This window comes from Diuraphis noxia, unplaced genomic scaffold (genome assembly GCF_037042655.1).
Source record: "Diuraphis noxia isolate RWA-SAM2 unplaced genomic scaffold, SU_Dnox_SAM2 contig0002, whole genome shotgun sequence".
Classification (NCBI taxonomy): domain Eukaryota; kingdom Metazoa; phylum Arthropoda; class Insecta; order Hemiptera; family Aphididae; genus Diuraphis; species Diuraphis noxia.
The window spans coordinates 56,141,092-56,165,718 of NW_028301712.1; the positions used below are offsets into that span (position 1 = coordinate 56,141,092).

The window sequence follows — 24,627 nt, forward strand, 5'->3', positions numbered from 1 at the left end:
AATAACCATTATAATTTTTTTTAATTTAATTCAAATTCCATGCAAATTAATTGATAAACTTACCTAGTCACTCAGATGTTAAAATGGAAAACGATCATCTACCGTTTTAAAAATTATTCTTTATGGAGCTGTTTGTGTACTTATTATAATTTAATTTGTCATTTTTTGATTGCTTGTGTAAAATATATAACGTATAATCATCTAAAATAATTTTTTCTAATTTAATATGCCAATTGATTCCTAAATTATTATAAGTTATTGTAAAAAAAAAAAATGACATAATATATATATATGTAAATTGTACAATATATACATGCGTGTTTATATATGTGCGCGCGCGTTTGTATTCTGTATTATGAATTATCATGATTAATGAGAATGCATGAATAAATAATATGAAGACAGGAATAATCATGCCATTTTAATCTTTGTTAAAAAAAAAAAACCTAATCTAAAATTTTTATTTTTACAGCAAAATTATTGGTTATGCTTACTATCAAAACAAGTTATAATAATTTTTACCATATAAATTACATTTGCAATGTGCAAGGTTTAAAAATATTAAATAAGCAATATTTATTTAAAAACACACTAATTACACACATATTTATTTAATACATTTATACAATATGTACTAATTCAAAATTAAATTAAATTATAAATATTTACATATATTTTTTTTGTTATTAGTTTTTTATTAAACTTAATTTTTTTATATCTGCCCATTTTTATGAATTGTATAAAGAATGATATGCTTAATTAATTAATTAGTTATAAATTATAATGGTTATAGTAATTATAACTTATAAGTTATGAATAAAATTAATTTAATTGCCTCCTTGTGGAATTATTACTATATACCTATGTTTAAAACATAGTTAATGTCATTTTTTTACTATTGGTATCTAATTACTTTATCTAAATTTTATTTTAATAATTTTATCTTTAAAATTATTTATATCAATATTAATTATTATTTAAACATTCTTATAATAATAAAATTCTGATAAATATCGCATTTAATGATAACATTAAACATTTTATTTTATTACATAACTTAATCCATATTAAATATTGAAATAATATACAATATCGTAATAAACCAGCCATTTAATCTTCTAAATTTTGATAAGTGTAATATATGTGTTATATGTCAGCGCTATATATGATATTCAAAACGTTCCTATGTTTTTAGTCATCAAACTTGAGACAATGTTACAGGAAATTAATTGGCTATGCGTATATAAACAAAAATACATTAATTAAAACCACTTCAACATACATTATTTATATTAAATATTCGCTGATTAGTGAATTATTAAGAAATAACTTGGAATTATTGATTTAATTAGTTTTTATTTGTTGTTGTTTAAATTAATATTTCAATGCGTGAAATGAAACTGAAATGAAGTTGATAAATAAATAAACCAATTTATCATTTATCGAAATCGTAATTTCAGGTTATATAGGGCTAGGTATAGGCGTTTAAAAATTAAACGTGTTATTCATGTCCAATAATCAGCTTTCGATTCATCACGATCACTTCGTGCTTGTGCAACAAATAAATTATATCCCTAAAGCTATTTAGATGAAATCTATTTGTTACGAGTTACGTTTTAGAAATTGAGAGATAAATACATACATTTATTTATAACTCAACACAATTTAGACTCAAACTAAAACGAATTAATATACATTAAGTATGTCCTAAAATAATTGCTTCTATAGTTTTAATTCAATTAATTCTATACTTTGATCATTGCGTTTAGGTTGCCTAATCTACTACGCCTTCTTATAAAATATAGTTGGTGATTGAAAGGTTAAGAACAGTGTCAGGTACTAGTTGTTAATATACTGCTGTGCCAATTAAGGTCAATTGCAGTGTCGTATGATAAAATATATTTTTGGAAAAATGCTCAATATAGGTTAACATTATAATACCATTCATATAGTAAATTATTTTAAATTTTGTTTTCCTACTGTTTAAAATTCAAAAAAAGATTTATTAAAAATAAATTCATGCTCGAGTTCAAGCAGGTTCTATGTAGAGTGTGTATGTGTGTTTGTGTGTAGGTTGTGTTATTAAGTACTGGTAACTACTGATATCCGATACCTTGTAGTATAATATTATTGCTTTTATGTTATTTATACCTATCATCTACTTATATTTTTTTTACACTTAACCACTTGATATTTATCAGCCGAACGAGGTCAATAACGTTAGAAATTACATATTGTTAATAGGTACTAATAATAAATAATTAACTAATAGCGAAATGCGCGTACAATAGATAATCGATCAAAATATAACTCAATTGACAATGATGTAGTGCAATTTGTGTTACAAGAACACGTACAAATTAAATTAATTTGAAATAGTAAATTGATAGTATATATAAATATATTCATACAATACATATCGTTTGTCTAGTATATTCACCATATAAACTCTTCGTATCCGTAGTACATATTAGTTTCAGATTGTTTTGTTTAATGTACGATTAAAAAATACTCCAACAATTTTTATTTAAACAGTAACGTAGTATTGGTATATAAAAAATGCAAATATACAATATATTACAAATTAGTGTGTACATATCAACATCTATAACGAATGCATTTATTTACAAAGGAATAAAATAAAATATACATCTGCTTCGATAAAGTTAGTAGCGTCATTGTCAATAGAAAATAAATTAGTATTGCTGATAAAAACCTATTTACTTCATGTTTAAAACAAAGTAGTAGGTATACTCAATTGAAATAAAACTTAATTATCTTGGGCATCGTTTTTTTTTTTTTTTTTAGCGAATTTAAACTATTTTATGGTTGATTACCACATAATGTATTCAATTAAAAAATAATATAAAATTAGCTTTTAATTGGGTTATAATATTGTGCATTGACAGCAATGTGTAATTTAATAGTTAAAAATACAAATGAATATTATGTAGAGATAATAGTGAATAGTGATGACAATTATTGAAGAAAGATAGGACTATACTTAAAAATTATATTTTTTATGGTCTCTCAAATTAAAGATAAAATAACATGTATAATATTTAACCACTTTTACCGCATGTTCAAATATTTACTTGGCAAGTAGGGAATACAAATTTAAAAAAAAGTCGAAAAACTAGCTTTATAATAATAATAATAATAATAATAATACACAGAGTATTACAAATCGATGTGAACCTTTTTTTTTTCATTTCATGAGTTATGTTGCTGTTTGTGTCAGCAGTATGGTATATACGTGAATAGAGTCCTAAAGTTCCTTAGAACCAAACAATTCTATCGTTTTAAAGAATTGATCGAGGGTTATGTAACATTTAAACACAAATTATATATCTGTATGCCCTAGACCACATGAAGTATGTAAATATTTTGTATGGCTTGAGACGGTTAAAGGAGTAGCTTATCTCTCCTGAGCTAGTGGGCTCCCCTGTTTACGACTATATAACTGCGACGATGGTGATGAGCTTATTATAATTCTTAGGGAACTTCACCTCGTTTGTGTTTTACTACTAACCTTTATTTCTTAATTATTGATATTTTGATTATTATAGTTGTTTTCGGACTGGATACATTTTTTGTTATCGTGATGGAATGTTCGTTAAAACGTTTTAATCGCATGTAAACCAAAATATTTTGGGAGAGGGTGAGACATGTCCTTTTGTATAATATGATTATACCTACAATCTACATATTATTTTGTTATATAATATGATTTGTGTAGGTGAGTAATTGTGAAATCCATCGTTTGTACCTTTTTTGTATACTAGTAGTTCCTGCAATGGCACAATTATTATTACCAAAAATGCATAAATTACACCAACGCTATTTTTGACAAATAAAAATAAATTAAGTTCACTGCCATTTATTGATCAATTAGTTAAATTAGTCATCTAGGTTAATCGCTTAGTCACTTGGTTTGTTAAAACGATATATTTACAAAAACATTAAGTACAATAATATTCCAAACCAACATATTGAAATAACATTTTCTTATAAAATGTATAACGAAACACATTTTCTTTCTCATTTGAAAGCCAATACTAATTCGTTACTTGCAACATTTTTACTGTTAATGAACTGAGTATATTCTAATAAATAATATGCGTAATTTGTATTATTTATTATTGTGAAATAATGTCGTTGGCCCATTTGACCAAATAATATGCATACTTCTACATGCTTGCTCTGTATTTGTCATAGTAAAATACATACTTTTCTAATGCTTACAATGTATAGAATTAATATACAATCAACAACATCCAGAAACTACACAATATTCTAGAACCTTCTACAAAATCAGTCAATATACTTATATCATTTGTATATGCTTATCTCCACCAACTAGTGTAGTTTTAAGCCTTTTGAGAATGATGGCCAATAACATTTTCGTCGGTGCCTTAAAATATATTTAATAACAATTTTGGTGAAGTTTGAATGTATTTTTACAGGTCAAACAGTAGTTAAAAACATTTAATCTGACCTTAAAGTCTGTATAAGTACTTGTTAGCAGAGGGTAGGTGATATCCCGGTTTTGTGCAAGTCCCTAACCCTTGGGACCTCTTTATTTAGACAGTCCACACATTTCCCGGACTTAAACATAAGTTTTTGTCTATTTCTAAACACGCATGTTTCCGTTCGCAGCTGAACGCGTTCCGAAGCATGAGGACATGGACACCCGAAGAGTGTTGCTCTGAAGCGCATGGTGGACCTCCACTGGTGAACAACTACAGGCCACCACTACCACTTGGCAACAGGGTGCTCAGAGAGTGCGGTGCCATGTGAGGTGACCACGTCGGACAAGCAGATTATTATAATTTATATTTATTGTTTAATTATATTATTGGCTGCCATCGCGTTTTAACACGCCCAACCGACGGTCTCAGCAACAAAACCACCGCCACCACAAGCACCACCGCCGGAAAGCTAATGTATACGGAACGATTTATTTCAACAATTTTTCCTTTTTTTTTTTTACGCGTTTTTAGATATATTATAATATAATAATATGCACAATCAATGAACGTCGTCGTCAATATTTTTATTTTTATTTTTATTATATTGATACTTTGCAACGCGGTTTTATAATTTTATTCTCTTTTAATCATCAATTTATTATAATTAATATATATTTAATTATTATACGCATTATATAACTAACAAATGGGTCCACCTTAACATTTTATTTTTCGTAATCATAATATAACGTTATTGAGTGTTTTTTTTTTAAATTATATTAATTTTTTTCTATCATTCTATAATACGATTTATATTATAAAATTTTATTGTTCTAATAAGATTATGTAATACATGGTACGTATATTTTGAATGAAATTAATTAGTAGTTTTTTAAATATAAATATATACAGAGTTTTGATTTATTTATGTCACGTGGTTTACTTGATTATTTTTTTCATATTAACATCTTTCGAATTTTTTCTATCTTAATAAAAAAATTCAACTACGACAGCAAACAATAAAACGCATTATAGCTAACTCAGCAATTTCAAAGTTCCAACTTGACATTCTTCAAACCCATTGAATAATAATTTTTTAAATAATATAATATAAACCAGTTGGTTAGTAACGTAAATAATAGTAGTTATTATTTACGTTTAAACACTGCTGTTCACTTGACTTGACTTTACACTAAAAATAAAAATAAAAATAAATTATTCAAAAGACTTATTTGTTTTAAAATTAAACATGATCATACAAACTAAATAATTGAAAATTGATATGGTACAATTAATTTTGTACACATCGTTTTTTCCAAACCCAACAATTTAAGTTTATCGACCTAGATTGAAATGACATGTAACAATTGCTTTGTGACTTATTAACCATATCACCATCTACCATAATAATAATACTGTTTATAATCATGTACTCAATAGTTGTGACTGGTATAAATTAGTCTCGGACACTGGTATATGGCTTATTTATTGATTTTTATAATAGAATATTATAATTAATTGAAGTAAAAAATAAATCGTGCTTTTATCGCGAAACCTTGTATATTGACCATGTGCATAGTTACTTCTTTCATACAGAGGCCATACAATGCCTTTGAAATAAACAATGCATATCGTACTTTGCGATCGAACAAAAGTATTTGTCAATGTAGTAAGTATGCTTAAATTATAAAACGACCTTACATGCAGAGACAGTAACAACGTTATCGAATTACATGATCTTTGATTGTAATTTGAGTTTTGTTTTGTTTTTGTTTTTTTTAAAGAAAGATTGAAACCATGATCAATGAAATTATTTTTAAAAATAAAAAGGTCAATATGTACCGATACCTATTTGTAAAAATAAAAGTGACATTAATAAAAATAAAAATAAATCAAAAATGTGAAACCGAGTTATGAAATATGTATTCTGTAGTTCTTTGAAAAATTGAATTATGGAAGATTTTGAACTCATCACCAATTGTATAAATTAAAGAATAATAAAATTCAAAGGAAATAAAAATCAAATTCTTCTGACTAAAATGATAATTAATGTTGACGATTAACATTTTTAAATTTTGAAGCATAGGACTTCCTTTTGAAAACAATAATATTGTGACTCGAATTGAGTTTACGAACTTGATTAAGAGGGTGCAGCACCCATATTATTTGTTGTCTCATTTTTACAAACGCATAACATAGCACATTATTTACGCTGAGCAGTTCACATTTTACTCCGTTAGTTTAAAAATTAGAATGATAGACCTATTATGAAACTTGATGGTAAGAACATTATCTGTGTTTTGTTGGAAGTTTTTTACGATAATTCACTTTTCAAGTGAGTTATGAGCATTTTTATTTTACAACTAATTATATACGTGCATAACTCACTTAAAAACTGAACTATCGTAAAAATACTTCCAAAAAAACACGGATAATGTTCTTACCATGAAGTTTCATTGTAGGTCTATTCACTCTAATTTTTAAATTAACGGAGTAAAACGTGAACTGCTTAGCTTAAATTTTCCATGTTACGCGTTTGTAAGACTGAGACAACAAATACGGGTGTTGTCTCCGTCTTACATGTGCGTAACATTGTAAAAACTGTTTCGCGCGGGAAAGAACCGAGATACATACAGTTATAACTAAGAAATGAAATTTTCACCACATAAAAAGGAGAATTTTGTCTGTGCAATATCGTTTTTATTTTTTCGATATCAGAACTACAAAAAAAGTTATTCATGCTTAAAAAACACAAAATTAATATATTACAAAACAATAAGAATTTTTTTTGTATAAGTGATATCGAAAAAATAAAAACGATATTGCACAGACAAACTTCTCCTTTTTATGTGGTGAAAATTTAATTTCTTAATTATAACTGTAGCTTTCTCGGTTCTTTCCCCCGCGAAACAGTTTTTGCAATGTTACGCACTTGTAAGACGGAGACAACACATGCGGGTGTAGCGTCCTCTTATCGATTATTTTTCATTACTACCTACGTATTGTACTTTATAAAGTTGTATTAATGCTAAAAAAAGATTTATTTATTTATTTTTAAATCGATGCATTTTAAAGTTATAGGTACTCAGTAAATACTTAGGTTATAACAATACAATTAGCGCTATTTATCATTCTAGAACTTAGATATAGTATTTTTCAGAGACACGTGAAATAATAGTAAAAAAATGTTTATAGTTATAATTTAAAATGACACAAGAAGTAAGCGCGTGACTACCGAATAAAATACAAGTTTTTATAAATTCATAAATATTATTTCACAGTATAGCGTAGTACTTAAACCATAAAATTATAATTTTGTGAATTATACATTTTATACATCATGCAAATAATCATAATATATTATATTATTATGTTGTATACTTGTACATGAGGTACCCATGTATATGAAATCAAGTTTTTGTGGTCACTGCACACATTTTGTTGAATGAATGTAAATAATAGTTATTTTACCAAACTGGTCGTAGTTCAGAATTTATTAGACTACTGTTTTTTAATTCATTAAATCGCTCGTGACTGTGTCCAGTTCCCTACGTATACAATGTAATGAATGTTTATTGTAAATAATAAAAAACTTGATTTTTATATTTTTATGTTTATTTAAATATTCCAGATTGCAGGTTGTTCCATAGTTGTTATTTAATCGTTATTAGTTCTTAGCTGCATGAAATTTTAATGAAAATAGGACATAGGTTCATAACATATTATTATTGGATTGATGTGAAATGCAAATTAGGTAATAAACTAATAAAAAAGTTTTCGCTCATAAAGGGTATACGCATAGGTATACTACGGGGTTGTTTGAATCTTTCAAAACTTTCATGTGTTTATTTATTTATTATTATTATTTCAGCGGGTCATATGATCCAATTACAAAATTAATTTATAGTTCAAAAAAAAAAAAAAAAAAACCGGTACAAATAAAACAAAAATTTTTTTTTTACAAAAATAACATAAAATAGAATATTTAAGTACAAAAGATTCTGTTTACATAAATATTAAAAGATTCATTAGAATTAAAGTGAAACAAACCAGCGTTTATGTCATTATAGCTATTGACATTATCCTATCCATAGGCGAAGCTGAAATACAAATTATTTATACCTGCCAAAATTTGACAAAATTGGTGTCTAAGTAAAATTAATATTACTTACGATTAGGTTTTATCATTCATTGATCAACATTCATAAAATTACATATCTTGAATTAAACGTGTTTATATTGGAAAATTTAAAACAATTATAGAAATATTCGTTTATATAGATGGGCGTTGACAAATGTTACATCAGATGTAGAACGATTAGAACGTGTTAGATCAGATCATTATACTGTCGGCTATTTATAAGTTAAAATTTGTAAGTTTCAATGTATATTTACTAATGTTCGTAATCTATGGATATTGTATATTATGCCCGATATGCGTATAATAGTGTTATTATTTAGTAAGTACCTACCCATCTTTATGTACTTAAAATGGAATATTTTTCTTACTACGCAGGTTTTTCGAATGGACTTTGAATGCTATTAATGATATTTAACAGGCTATTGTGCAGCAAGTGTAAGTATACGTCCTGATGAACATGGTATGGTATTATGTACCTACAAAACTGGACGTACAAACATCAGAACACTATAAAACATTGCTACTGACATGACCATGATTATGAGAGAATTGAATTGTAAGTGGGTATTTCGTAATAAATATTACAACTTAATCGCTATATAGTACCAAATTTATCATCATCACAGTTTAAACTAATAAGTTAGCCTATAACCTTATAATATCAGTTTAACTCGGTAACCAAGTAGCAGTAATTATACTCGCACATTATAGATAGACGCATAAAATAATTTTTAATATAATATAAGCACGAGTACTTACAATGAGACTATACTATAACCAATGAATATTAGTAGAAAACGATATTGATAAATTGGTATGATATAGATAATGTTTTAGAATAAAATTATTCGATTTATCTATATTAAGTCTGAGTTTGTTGAAGGTGGCTGCTTGGATTGCTATTCGATGTTATATGTTTGTGGTTTAAAATTGTTGTCTGATGAACGTGAAACTTCGATTTGGAGATAATTTAATTTGAGAACCTCACTGGGATCAGAAATGACGATACTCGTGAAATATGATAATAACATATAGTAGTGATCATGCGTGCCATTTACGATTTCCAGAAAATTCGAACGATATCGATATTTGAATTATGATGCCATTGTCCAATACTAGGGCCTAGATTTGTATTCAAATATATTTAAATAAATGTTTCGACGTTTCGTAATTGGTACTCACTTTTTTTTTTTTTTGGCATACTTTTGAATATTTTGCATATTTGAGTAAAAATTAATATAAGTTACAAAGTTCAAAATAATTTTGCATAAAAGTCGCATATTTTATGCATATTAAAATATTAAATAAAGTAATTCATATTTTGTTCAAAGTTAGATTATATTTTTGATTACTACTAAGTTATTTTGTGCTTAAGATAATCAAACGACCAGCCTGTTAAATTTACAATTTCTTAAATTAATGTCATTTAAATTGTTTCGTAATAAATTTAGTAAAAATTGTAACGTTTGTTCAAAAACTTTATACCATTTTTGGATTATATATATTTATAAACATAATATACAGGGTGATTTTTTTATCATGAACCACTCATTATTTCAAAAAGTATCAATGTTTTTGAAAATATTTTTTTAATTTAATATTCCAAAGCAGAATATTTTTCTAAGTATTTTGATACGTAAAAATCGAATTTTGGACCAGTAGTTTTTGAGTTATAATTATTTAAAGTTTCGATTGGCATAGTGGAGTGGTACGAGGTTACCCCGCAAAATGTTTGTCCACTACTCCGCTTGTCTAAACTTAAAATACTTATAACTCATAAACTACTAGTCCAAAATTCGATTTTGACGTATCAAAATACTTAGAAAAATATTCTGCTTTGGAATATGAAATTAAAACTCTAGGTTGTCATTCAAAAAAGTAAAAAACTTAAAAAATGATAAGGTTGAAAAATATTAAAAACATAATTTTTTAATAAAAACGTTGGTTTTTTAACAACATGAAACTTTGTAAAAAAATATTTTCAAAAACATTGATACTTTTTGAAATAATGAGTGGTTCATGATAAAAAAATCACCCTGTATACCTACAATTGTGATTTATTATTTTAATATCACTAGTTTTATTGCATGATTTCAACCGGCTTAAAAAAATTAATCTACTCTTTTCCATTTTACTTCAGTTGAAATATACGAGTATAATAGAAATTGAATAGGTAAAAATGATAATACAGGTATAATGCTGTATATGTTTCAAATTTTGTACGCAAATTCTTGCATATTTTATACCTATTACCTAGGGCGCCTATATAAAAAATAGATATACATAATTAATTAATATAATTATAATTTTTTAATCAGCTGTTTGGTGTGTTTTTAATGAACTTTTTGTATTATTAAAATATACGTTTATTTATAAAAGTATTGTTATTGTTTATTAATTGATAATTACTAATTAGTAGTGAATAATTTGCCGTGTATATTATGCATGTTAAACAAACTAATTAATGGGTTAGTATTGAATAATTACTATTTCGTTGCGTATGCATACGTGTATTGCGAAACATTTCCTTTGATCGTATTTTCAAATTTAACCTATTTTGAGAAAATATCTGAACAAGATGCGTCTGTGCATGAACACACGTGTTACAACTCCACTATCTTAGGGATAACAGTGTTAATGTGTTATTCGATGAGAAATGACGTCACTTACTGTCTCTAGTTTGAAATTAAATTTTAAAATAATTGATAAATAATAGTGTTTATTGTGCAGATGGGTTAAAGTCTATCACATGCGTGTGCGTAAGCGATAGACACATTTGATTTTTTTTTAACAACATTTATTAAATACTCAGATCGAGTAATATACTAGGAAATATAGGTATAACTACAGTCTTAATTCTTTGTAGACTTTTAAAGGAAAACTACTTAAAAATTAACAAAATAAAAAATAATATTAATTTATAGAATAAAGGAAATTCACTTATTCAATATTAATCATAACATTTTTACTTGTGATAAAAAAAAAAATCCAAACAGTCAAATAAAAATTGGACAGGCCCGGGCATGGTCGGCCTTTCCTGTGGTAATAAGTATTTACACCTGAAGATTGTTCGTTATTCTTACTTGAAATACTTTTCTGCTCATATCACTAGTTTGACGACGTCATAGGTGAATATCGCGTACTATTCAAATGGTCAGGCGAAAGAAAACGGCTAAAAACTTAAAATTATATTGTCACTTAACATATCATATAATATTTTGTAAAACCATTATATCTCTTGTTCTATATTCAAAACTACAAATTCTGTAACTTAGTAGACCATTTTTATTAAAGTAATTTAATTTAGAATTTAGATAGTATTGAATAATATATTAATAACTTAAGTTATTTATTGGATAAACCATTTTGAGAACATTTTAAAATTTTTAATTGATATTTTATGAAGTAAATAATTAATTTGTATACATTAAAAGCATAATGTATGATATTATCAATCAAGTTTTTAAACTATAGTGACTAGTGATTAATACCTCGACAACCTAATGTATTAATAATTCACCTAGATTTTAGTTTAAAATATTTATAACAATTAACAGACGATAAGAAAGTTTCTGAAGGAAATATTGAACAGTAAAGTGTAATCAATTATGTAATATTACATATTTTACAATTTAATATAATATTAATAATAACTACAGTTTGATGATGTACGTAATTCAGTTATAATAAGTTGTACATTTATTAGATTAATCTATACTTAACTCCGTAGAAATACGATTATACCTGAAATTGTGTCTTATATACGTTTTATATTTTGCTGGTGTTAACATTTTTCTGCATTATTATGCACACCGTTTATTTTTAGTGGGCAATAAACTTTTTAGTTTCATGGAAAAAAATGTGTTGTTTTTCGGTAGAGTCAATGCTAAACCATTTGGCTTATGTTCGAAGACCATTACATTTATTACAACAAAAAAATGTTTAATTTGCAGATAGGAATATTTAAGTATACGTATACCTATATGTACCCTTGTTGATATATCAACGACACACTATACGTCATACGACACACTATTCTAAGCGTTATCGACTGCTTAATTTTTTTTTTTTACAAAACTGTATATCTCTATTTACTATTTAGTATTACAATGATAGTCACTACAGAAAAATATGAATCACGATATATGATTTATGAGCCTAGAACAATTTAATTTGTACACTGATTTAATACTTATAGCGGAAGTGAATAGTAAATGCAAGACACAAAAACAACAACATTATATCGTGGGAAGCAATAACATATAATAATAGGTATTATGTTAATTACATTTAATTATTATTCATATTAATAATCAATCCGTTTAATACATAATCATTGAAAATTATGAAGGTATAATTAAAACTAGGTACGATTAGATATTTATATAATTGCGATAGGTGAGTTAATTTCCGACACCTATTTTTATGTATTAGTTGATTCTAGGGTCATTATTAATAGGTATGTACCGCGAGTTGATTCCTGGGTTAGGTTATGGGTAGAGGTAGGTATGAGTTGATTCCCTATTGTTGTATAATCTCATTACCTGCAGATACCAATTTATAAAAACAATGCGATAGACATTTTTGCCAAATTACTAAAAATTTTAAATTTTTTTACTAAAATATTAAAGTTTTTGTATTTTTTTAACCTAATTACCAAATGTTTTTAATAAATATAATATAATACAAAAAACATTTAATAAATAAAATTGAATGGTTTTCAAAATATGAAAAATCTAAAAAAAAGAAAAACAACATTTTTAAAAAACTTGTCAGCCAACCTCTTCGTGGTGTTTCTTGGATTATACTATAATAGGGTAAATATTTGGGCGCCCGGAAGCAACAATTAACCTTTTTTCAAAAAGGTATATGGTAATTGGGCCACTACAATTTTACATTTTTAACAGGTAGACCTAGTGATGGTGACACTATTTTCAACTATTTTTAGATTCTGAACGAAGTGATGAATGTATTGATTTTACAATTTTTTTTTTTTTTTTTTTGTGTCTTTATACAGCATAACTAATCGAAATAATGCTTCAATTTCAAACTTTGGGGGTGGTTTCCGATGTAAAAGTAAATATCCTTTGTGCATTATAGAGGTCAAAAGAAAACATTTTCCACCAGTTTTCAAAAAAATCGAGAAAAACAAAAAAAAAAAATGACAGAAAAACGGGAATTTTCACGCAAAACTAGTTATCGACCAAATCGATTTTTTTATATGGTTGTAATTCAAAAACTAATCACTGTAAATACTTGAAATTGTCACCAAATGTTTATATTAGTGTTACATATATACAGTTCAGTTTTAAAAAATGTTTGACTTTTTTGAGTTATTTATAGATTACTGAAATTTTAGATTTTTTTGAGAATTTTTTTTTGAATTTTCGTAAAAAAATGCTGGATGACCAAAAAAACTTGAAAACTTAATACAAGGTTCCTTATGAGTTGTTTTTTAAAAACCGTTTGTTACAATTTTTTTTTATAAGCATTTATAGTTCAAATTTTTACGAAATCTGTCGAAAACGCGAAAATTTGCAAGTAATTTTGAAGTTGAAAAATCATAAAAATTTTTGTGTTTATAACTAAGGATTAAAAATACAACCTTAAGTTTTCCATAAGTTTTCCTTCAAGTAGCTATAGAGAAAACTCGAAGCATCATTATAGGAAAAATGTTAAGTACGTTTGAATTTAAAATTTTTACGAAATAGTGTAACGATAACGATTTATCCTGAAACGATTTTAAATATTTGTTATTATTCAAAAAGAATAAGTCCTAGATACTTGAAAATTTTACCAGTTATTTAGATTGACATATTATTTAAATCATTTAATTTTCAAAATATTTTGAGTTTTTTTGAGATATTTATAGTCAACTAAAATTTTACATTTTTCTGAAAATTTTTTTTTGAAGTGTCGATAAAATTTTTTTGGCCCTATCAAAATACTTGAAAATTTAATACAAAGTTTCTCATAAGTTATTTTTATAGTGATTAAAAAATTATAAGAATACATAGGCACAGTTTTTGTTTATTAGCACTTTGAAGTTCAAATATTGACTTAATATGTAAAAATTACGGCAATGTTCAAATTCTCTTAGATAAAAATGCATAAAAGTTTTTCTTTTTAAATCTAAGATTTGAAAACTTAATACAAGGCTCCTAAAATATTTTTACAATAGCAGTTGAAAAATAAAAGAAATATATATGCACAAATTTTTTTTTAAAGCATTTAAAGTTTGAACCATGAATATTTTTTTTGTGTCTGTCATCACGTTTTTGGGCAATAAAAGTACTTCGATTTTTGACTTCAGTACCTTATTCGATCAGAAAGTGAATCTAGTTGGTACTTTGGGGGACAAAAGTAAAAAATTCTTAAATAATCGGAATGAACAAACTAAAAATTAAGGGAGAAACGGGAAATTGTATGCACATTTAGTTATAGACAAAATCGATTTTCATTTTTGATGTAACTTTAAAACAAATGTACATTGATACATAAAATTTTCACCGAATGTTTATATACATATATTTTATCCACCATGCAATTTTCAAAACTTTTCGGCTTAAGTTGAACTATTAATAGGCATATGAAATTTTCGATCTTTATTAGTTTTTTTAAAATTAATATCGATAAAAATTTATTTTTTGGGTTGAAAATCTTGAAAATTTAATATAATACTCTTAACATATTGTTACAATAGCAGTTGAAAAATAAAATAAATTCATAGTCACAATTTTTTTTTATAAGCATTCAAATTTTTAATTTTGACAAAATATGTAAAAATCACAAAAATTCGCAAATTGTTTTAAGCTAGAAATTCATAAAAAATTTTCTTTGAAATCGAAGATTTGAAAAATTTAATACAAGATTTCTTACAAATTTGTCAATCTTTATCACAAAAAAAATGTCCACCGGAAATTCAAATTAAATTTTTATTAGCAATTGAATTTCAAATATTGACAAAATTTCGTCAAAACCATGAATATTTGCAAATTATTTTGTAGTTCAAAATTCATAATATTGTTTGTACTTATATCTAAGGTAATAAAATCAAACACTAAGTTTTGCTTCAAATAGCTATTATAGAGATAATTTGAAGCGTCATTATAGGAAAAATGTTTTGAGCGTTTGAGTTTTAAATTTTTATGAAATCGTGTTATGATAACGATTTATCCTCAAACCAGGTATATGTATATCTATGATAATATAAGGTATTATGAATTATGATAACTACATGCAATGTTTTTGGAAAAATTGATTAACCATGCCTTACGCAAAATGCGTCTTAATTAAAAAATAAAATATTTGTTTCAAAATAGAATATATAACAATATTTAAATATAATATATCCTAGACTGACAAATCATCTCCATTCAGAATCGTTTTTCGTATACAATGATACCTATCATTGCATTCAAATCTATAACCTACCCTAGTCAGAGGTCCACTCCACCACCTAATGTACAGCAGAGCGACATCCACTTACCCGCTTTTTTTATTATTATTGTATCCGGTAATTGGGCCACTGTTAAATTAATTTGCCATACCATATAAATATTAAGTGCACACGAAACTTTAATCGAAGCGACCATGTGTCTTATCAAAAGATAATGAAATGATATAGAATTATCAGGGGATGCCAAAGTCCCGTCAAATTAAATGGATAAAAATAGCTAAAAGTGTAATTTAGAATTAAAATCCGGTAGGTAACTGCTTTGCAATGAATTTTATAAGTGAGATACCACAGAATGATAAATTAACAACATTTTTTCAGCTTAAATTTTGACACTGATATTAGTGACAATGCTATTTTCCCTCCGCATATACCTATGGGCGTTACGTTCTAAATCTGTAACTCGAACTACAAATGCCGTCGAGTCCTTTCATTCACATTGAAAAACAATTTTTATATGTCACATCCAAATATTCATAATTTTGTAAATGTTATATTGGGGTTTAATCCGAAGTATATATTTAAATGAGAAGCATAGGAACAATAAAAGCAAGAAAACGAACTTTGATTCGGGAAAAAAATATTTTTATTGGAATTCAAAATTATGAAGAAGGGAAAAGAATAGATTTGAATTTGTAAAATCGGTATTACATTATTTAAAAAAAATAATTGTATTTTTATGTACTTCTAAAAAAAATATGTAACACTTTTCAAAAAAAAAAAAAAATGTATCTTATCTCAATGGCCAAGTTGCCGAAGGTTGTTTCTTTAATAAAAATATTATTATTATATTATTATTTGACTTTGACTAATTATTGTATTGATAAATTTGTGAAACTGCATGTGTTATTATTTTAAAAGATTAGTGTATATTATAAAAAAAGATATTTACAATTATTATTATTATTTGACTAATTTTATTGACCTTAGGTATATATTATATTAAGTTTGTGAAATCTATGAATGGCATTATTAAAAAAAAAATTTATTGTATTTCATGCATTATAAAAATCATTATTAGTTAATAAACGTTATATATTTGTATATTTTTATGCTGTAAATTTATGGCCCAATCTCCGGGTAGTAAAATGTAAACAAATATTTTACTAAACATTGAAAAAAATATATAATGACCTGGGAATCAACTAGTATGCAGCCATCTTAATTAATCTTACTACACATTTAGTAGTGAAAAAGTTCATCTGTGACATTTTCGTCTGAGGAAAAATAACAAATCATAAAATAAATACCTATGTTTTCGAATTTTTCCCGGTTGTTAATTTACTTCACTTGAACGTGTAATAAAAACAACAGTGTTGATTATAAACTGTTTCTGATGTTGGTAAAACGCAAATTTTGTTTACACTGTTTTCCACTAATGTACCTGCAGTATAACGATTTTCATTAACTTTACAAAAGATTAAGTTGTAAAAACTGTTAAGTGTTAACAGTTATAAAGTTAAAGATAATTATAGTTTGCGTAAATATTAATTCTTTATTACGGCATACAAAGTAAATTGTGTGCACATCGTAACAATATTTACACTTTACTACGTAATCGAGTAATTTCTACAAAACAGTTATCCTCGGAAAATATTTTCAGTGTTGTTAAAAAATTAGTATTTCAACGATTCAACGTGACCCAAGCGCATAATAATATATGTGAAAAATTAACGACTTGTATGATCCTATTTATATGCACATAATATTCGAGATTTATTTAAAAAAATCTGTAAAATTTTAGAATTAATTTAGGAGCAACAAATAAAAATTAGTGATGAATCTAAAATTAATTTTAAGTTTTAACTAGGAATATTAAATATAATGAAACCGGTACGTGAAATTATGATAAAAAGAATAAATCTGTGATGTTATAATTTTACCTAACAGCCCAGTTGACATAAAACAATAAAACTCATAAAAGATATAGCCGTATAGGTACCTCGTTTCTTATAAGTTACAAATTTATAAATTTAAACTTTCAAATAACTCGTACCTATATTATGCAATAGTAACAAAAAACTAAAACGATGATGATCGATAGTCGGTAGACTATAACGGTAGTGTTTACGCATTAGGTATTCTTTTTATAATTCTTTAGCTTATCAGTCACCTCCCTGATAAAAAACTTACAACAGAAGGTTAGGTATAAGTTTCCTTAAAAATACAAGTTCATTATTCACAGTTAAGTCATATTATATTATATATTATTTTTTGTAGTAATTTGTTCGCACTCTAATATATTTCGATGTAATTATAAGTTATTAAAAAAAAAATATTATCCCTGGAATATTTGAATAAACAAAATATAAGAAGGTACCTTTCTCGTACGTTTAATAGACTCAACGTGTACAAATGATTTCACACGATTTATAATCGTTGTCATCTCTACGAATTTAAAAGTATGTATTTGCCATTAAATTAGAATGTATTTTTAAAATCATAATCTATCTAAAAACGGCAAAAAATATCCGTTTATATATAATATGACGGTATATTAGTGTCTCATATAATAATAAGTCGGCTCTAACATAGTTCATAGGTTTTGACGTCACCAAGTCCGTTGCTCTGCTGATATTATTGCCAATCCAATATTATTATCCTCTTGGCTTGAAAACACCGCTAAGATACTTAAAATGTTATTCGTGATGTAATATAATAACATTATGTTTAAATGTCTATTAAACGCCAGCAGCCGTCGTGCAAACTTAAATATAAAATTCATCGAAAACGAAGTTGATTAGTTATGGCTGATTGTTCATGCACAACGTAATATTATAATGTTTTAGTATAATATGATTTACAATGTAATATTATTTATTTACTCCATGTCTCCATTTGTATTACCTTTAAAAAGCTTTCACTCAACAAACTAAGTCTTAATAAAACTCTTCTCAGACCAATTTTCATGTATGGTATCCAAATTTGAGGTTTCACAAAAAAATCAAACCCCAATATGATAAAAATTACTCAAATTATTTCAAAGGTATAGTTATAGAAATACTAATAACTATACAGAAATGACAAAAAATTGCATAAGTAGAACTCCTAAATATATTTAAACGGTTGACGTTTAATATTTTAATAATTCCCAAGTGTAATACAAGTAGGTTATTAAAGTGCATGGCAGAAAGTTAGAAAATAATCTATAGTTACTGTCAAAAAATTATATTTTATTCTTCTATTTATGATAAGCCCAAAAAGAATCATTTTACATAACACAGATTCAAACTCATAAAAATTGCTTGAAAAATAAATGCAATCTAACATTTTGCAACAACTGAATTCAATTATTGAACTCTGGTTGTTTGATTATTCATTAGTCATGCTATACGTGAATTATATTGCAGGCGCATTTCCCTTGGCACTCATACCTTCGAATTTTGAATCCTAATCAAGCGATATAGGAAAAAATCTACGGAAAACATTTTGCAGGTAGGTATTCATTCAACGAACAGTACTCATTTTTTTTTTTATGAAATAGAGTTGTAAAGTTAATGTTGATAATTTATCACTGATAAGTATTCTATTTCTATAAAAATGAATGAAAACAAATCAATTGATAACCTTCCCTCAAAAAATAAATAAATAAATTTTTATTTTTATTTACGACACTGCTGTATGAAATACATATTTCTTGGATGTCCTACAAACCAAAGTATTAAGACGTCCGAAAAAAATAAGACATCAACATCTTCTCGTCCAAAGAATCATTCGGTCTAGGGAAATATCATAAATTAAAGTTTTGTTCATGATATATGACACATCATATAAAACAATGCATCAAAGGTACTATTGTAATATTGTAATGCAATGTAGACCAATGGCCAGAGCCGCCGCGGTCTTTTGAGATTAATAATAAAAAAAAAGGTACTAAAATACCAAAATTATTTTATTATAATTTCATCTTGAAAATGTTTAATATTGTCTAAAACTTTGAATTATTCTACTGGCTAATGAGCACTGTATTTGAAATCTAATTAAAATACTATATGTTTGGGAACTACTTAAACGTAGCACTGGCCACTGGGTATAAAGCATCCGATAGAAGTGCTTAAGAAAGCTGGCCCAATATAACAATGGAGATATGTTTCAGATGTGTACACTGTAATAATGATCCGATATCCTGAGATTGTTAACAGCATTACTGATAAAAGACTTTTCATTTTTACCCATCATGGTAACTGAACTACTTTTGCTGCTACGTTTAAAACCACAATTACTGTTCTTTTTTCTAGTCTATGAATGGAGTTAGAACTGAAAGAACACATTCAGGACCACTTGGTACATGAAAGAATAGAATTGGAAAAAATTGAATACAAAATAATAATTGATAATAATTTATCGATTGATCTAAATTATCTTGATACAGTTTTAGCAAGTAGTATATTGCTTACATATTTGTATACGGTTCAATATATGATTTTGGTAATTTGTTTATGACATAGGTATTTTATAACAGATTAAACAATTTTTTTTTTTATTGATCTTAAGCCCGGCGACTAAGGCCATCAGCAAAAACAATTTATAATAAACAATAAAATTCAAATATGTAAATTAATTTAAATTGTATGTATTGGGTGCTCTTATACTGAGTTATCATTCTAGTATAAGAAGTTTTACATTTACCATGAATAATACATTGTTTTTTTTTGCAACGATAAATCATAGAATTTGTTTATACGACGTTATCATGGTCCATGGATATAAGTATATTATAATGTTGTATTAAGTTATATGAATATACTCGTAAATAACTAAACAAATACTCGTGTACTTACTTATTTGTTGTTAACTACTCAATTAGGTATGATAAAATGAAGTGTTTTTTTTTTTAAACAGATGAATATACGTCTTATTGATTTTACAATGATGTGTGTTTTTTGTGTCTATATATGTTCACGATAAATAAGGAAGGAAATGTTTGGAATATCGACTTTGAGGCTTTATGAAAGTAGATTGGATCTAGTTGGTACTTTTGATAAGTAAATAAAATGCCATAATATTAATTAATATAAATATATCATAAATACGACTAAAATGGTACAAAAAATGATAAACTATGACTCACATAATATCCCTTTAATACGGCCCACATATAGACCAGCTGTTTAACGTATGGAAGTATGTTTTACTGTATTGCAAATGTTTTTGAATACACAACTTCTATTATGGAAGTTCTATAGTTATTTAACCGGTATGATAAAAGTCGATCTATTTAAGAAACATTATATTATATTTTAGTATTCAAAATGGTAAAAACAATTTAGACAGTTGGTATATATCAAGGCTTGCGCATATTAGATATCATATATTAGTATATTACCATAACAGAATTAATGATTATTAACCAGGACTTACAGAAATTTTTTATTAAAAACCTGGTCGAGGGTTATTATTTTGTATTTATACGTCCATGGCTGATGGTTAATGTAATTATAAACGGTGCCTGATGTAAATGTTTAAGAAAGTTACAGTAAAACGCACGGTGGCTGTATTCATTTATTTTATTCGCCGTTTAAAATTCTTATTTAACCGTGGAATAACTCGACAAGTAATTTAACAATAATTCCAGGATCGCCAATATACTGTTTTAATATAATCGTCTACAAACGAAATTTTTTTCGCCTCTTCTCTCACGAGAATGTGATCTGGATTATTCGGAGGTTGCCATATAAAAGAGTAAGATTCATTTAAGTTACACATATTATGATATTACACATTGCCACTCACTAATAGCATAATGAAGTGTTTAAATACTTCCGAAAAAATATTTCTAGGAATACTCACCAATACATCCCTTATCCACTAATCACTTCGATATCCATCGATTAAATTATGAAATTTTTTTTTTTATAATAATTATACAATCTATATTTCTTAGCATAATCAGTATAAGTGATAAGAGACAGAAAAAAAAGACACATGGTATTCGTGATTAAGAAGTCACCCACTAGAGACTCTTTGCGTGATGGGAAATTATTAAATAAATACATTAGGCATGCATTTATTTGTTACGCCGTTTTATAACATTTTGTTTTAATATTTTAATATTTAATAATTTTTAACAGTGTCAATTATAAAGACATTAAAATCCAAATACCACTGACTCACTGATCATTGTATCTCAATAACTACTCAACGTACAAACTTGAAATTTTGAATAGTGGTTCCTTTAATAATTTCACCGCGTAATAAGAAAAGATTTTTTCAAAATTTTGATTTTAAGGAGTTGAAATCGTCAAAAATAAATTTGTACGTGTAAATTGAATATTTATATACTTATTATTAATATAATATTATAAATATAATTTTGTTTATTATAGGGCTGCTATTGGTCTTACAATTCAGTATGGATGAGTATCAATTCGTTATTGGATGCCAATTTTAAAAATTGTTTCACCTTTACAAAACAATAAATGGGACAAAATATTATGATCACTACAACTACGCCGGGCATTAAACGACGAATTAAACATACATTTTGAATCATATAGATATATATCATGGGTGTGGTACATAATGTGGCACCTAACCTGGCTACACGCTAAAATGAAAATAAGTTATAATTAAAAGTAAGCATAAGTTCTATAAAGATTTATAAAAACGGAATACTGTGAATGAATAGTTTATTTATTACAAGAATTATTCTCGCAATTTGCGACTTATAAATAACTTGAAATTGTTTAAAAATGCCTACAATATTATGAATTCAAGTTGATATAAAATTATTCATGTGAATTAACTTCAACAATTTTCTATGTCTGTTGACTGAGAGTAAATATAAAAACAGTAAATAATTTGAGAAAACGATCAACATAACTGAACATATTATTATCATGTAATACTACTTTATTTCACTGAATGGCTATATTATGATGTATATTTTTATTGTACCTACGTAACGTAAAATTAGATTAAACTTATACAGAGTGTCTACAAACACAAGTATTGTATGTTTTCATGCCTAATGTATATAGCAGATTATTTTTTGTTCATAGTATTTTTTAAAGTACTGTAAGAAGTTTAAAGACCTTGAAAATACGTCACGAAATTTACGTCGTGATACAGGGATCGCTTCCGTGATGTATGGATGACCTCACACTTGGACGTGTTTCATGTTATTGGAATATTTCATAGTTGTTTATATGCGGTTGCGATATTATTATAAGCTAGACAAATTTGCAGAAATTACGATGTCACATAACAAAATCCCTCATAAATATAATACATTAATATAATATTGTTATGCAGATATATTTTGAAAATCATCTCTCCTCTTCTTTAAAAGATCCCTGTGGCCTGTATCTGCTACTGAAAGTATATTATGAGTGAAAATAGGTCACGTAAAAGTGATTTTGTAAATTTTTTTTTAAATTGTAATTTGTAAGGTTATTTTTATCTACAAATATTGAGTCACAAGAGAAATGCAGCTATAGTTAAGTGAAACATATTTTGTATGTTAACTACCATTTGGTTAGAAACTATTTGACATTGAGTCCGTTTATAACTTATAAGTTACCTCAAATAAAGTTAACTTTACATTTATTTATTTTATTTCATATACATATTCATACTGGGACCCAATGAGATGACTCGTGTTGGGGCCCAGGAGTTAAAAAAAAATAATTTCATATAAATTACAAATCTATATTAAAGAATAAAGTTACAAAAATAAATAAGCGTATGATACGTGTAGGTATTTAATAACTAATAAGTAATACTCGAGACAATATGTAATCATGTTTTGTTTTTAAAACTCATTGGCATAAACTGATCAATAGACATACGAAATATTTTAGTACTGATTCACTACATTGCTACTGTGTTTATATGTATGTGTAACAACTAACAAATACAAAAAAATTTCTTGATACAACATATCAAATTATGTGAATACATAATATGTCATGTTGTAAAAAAACATCAGATATATGGCTATAAATTATAAACAAATTACATGTAATTTGAAATATTATGTAATAATGCATTTTTTCTTTACATTCGAGTGATCGACGTAATTTACCAATGTCAGTCACGCGAACTTGTTTACAATATTTAAAACTTAAATACTGTAGAACAGTTAATTAATTTTTTGGTTGTTAACCCAATATTATAATATATCATAGTAAATTATAAGTATCAGTATGACTAAAACATATTTTTTAAGCATGTTAAATGTATGATATTAATATTTTAATACACATTCACATGCAATATTGTTTGTATTATTGAATATTGACCAATAATTTAATATACCTATTTGGTACAAAAAACAAATGTAATTAATTTTATTAACACATCGTAAATCTAAATTACATGAGATGAATATATATTTCATATTTATGTTAACCCTGACATTTTTACTACATAGCATGGATTGTCTTTAATACTTAACATAGTTATGATTAGTAATTGCATGATAAGTATTCATTAAATCAATTAATTTAAGGCAACATAACTTATTGTAGTTATTTACCAATTTTTCACATGTGTCACGCTATATTATTTATTTTTCTTATTGTTTGTGAATTTAAAAACGCCACTAAAAATTATAT

General features: G+C 26.1%; 1 protein-coding gene across 1 annotated transcript in view; it reads left to right on the forward strand.

The window, feature by feature from the left end:
* The window catches only part of CAH1 (carbonic anhydrase 1), a 28,199-nt gene extending 22,796 nt beyond the window's left edge, over positions 1-5,403 (forward strand). Inside the window, exon 7 of the mRNA XM_015515771.2 lies at positions 4,660-5,403. Coding sequence (XP_015371257.1) covers positions 4,660-4,800 — 141 coding nt within the window. The 3' untranslated portion in view covers positions 4,801-5,403. The remainder of the gene's footprint in view (positions 1-4,659) is intronic.
* The last annotated feature ends 19,224 nt before the right edge of the window (positions 5,404-24,627 follow it).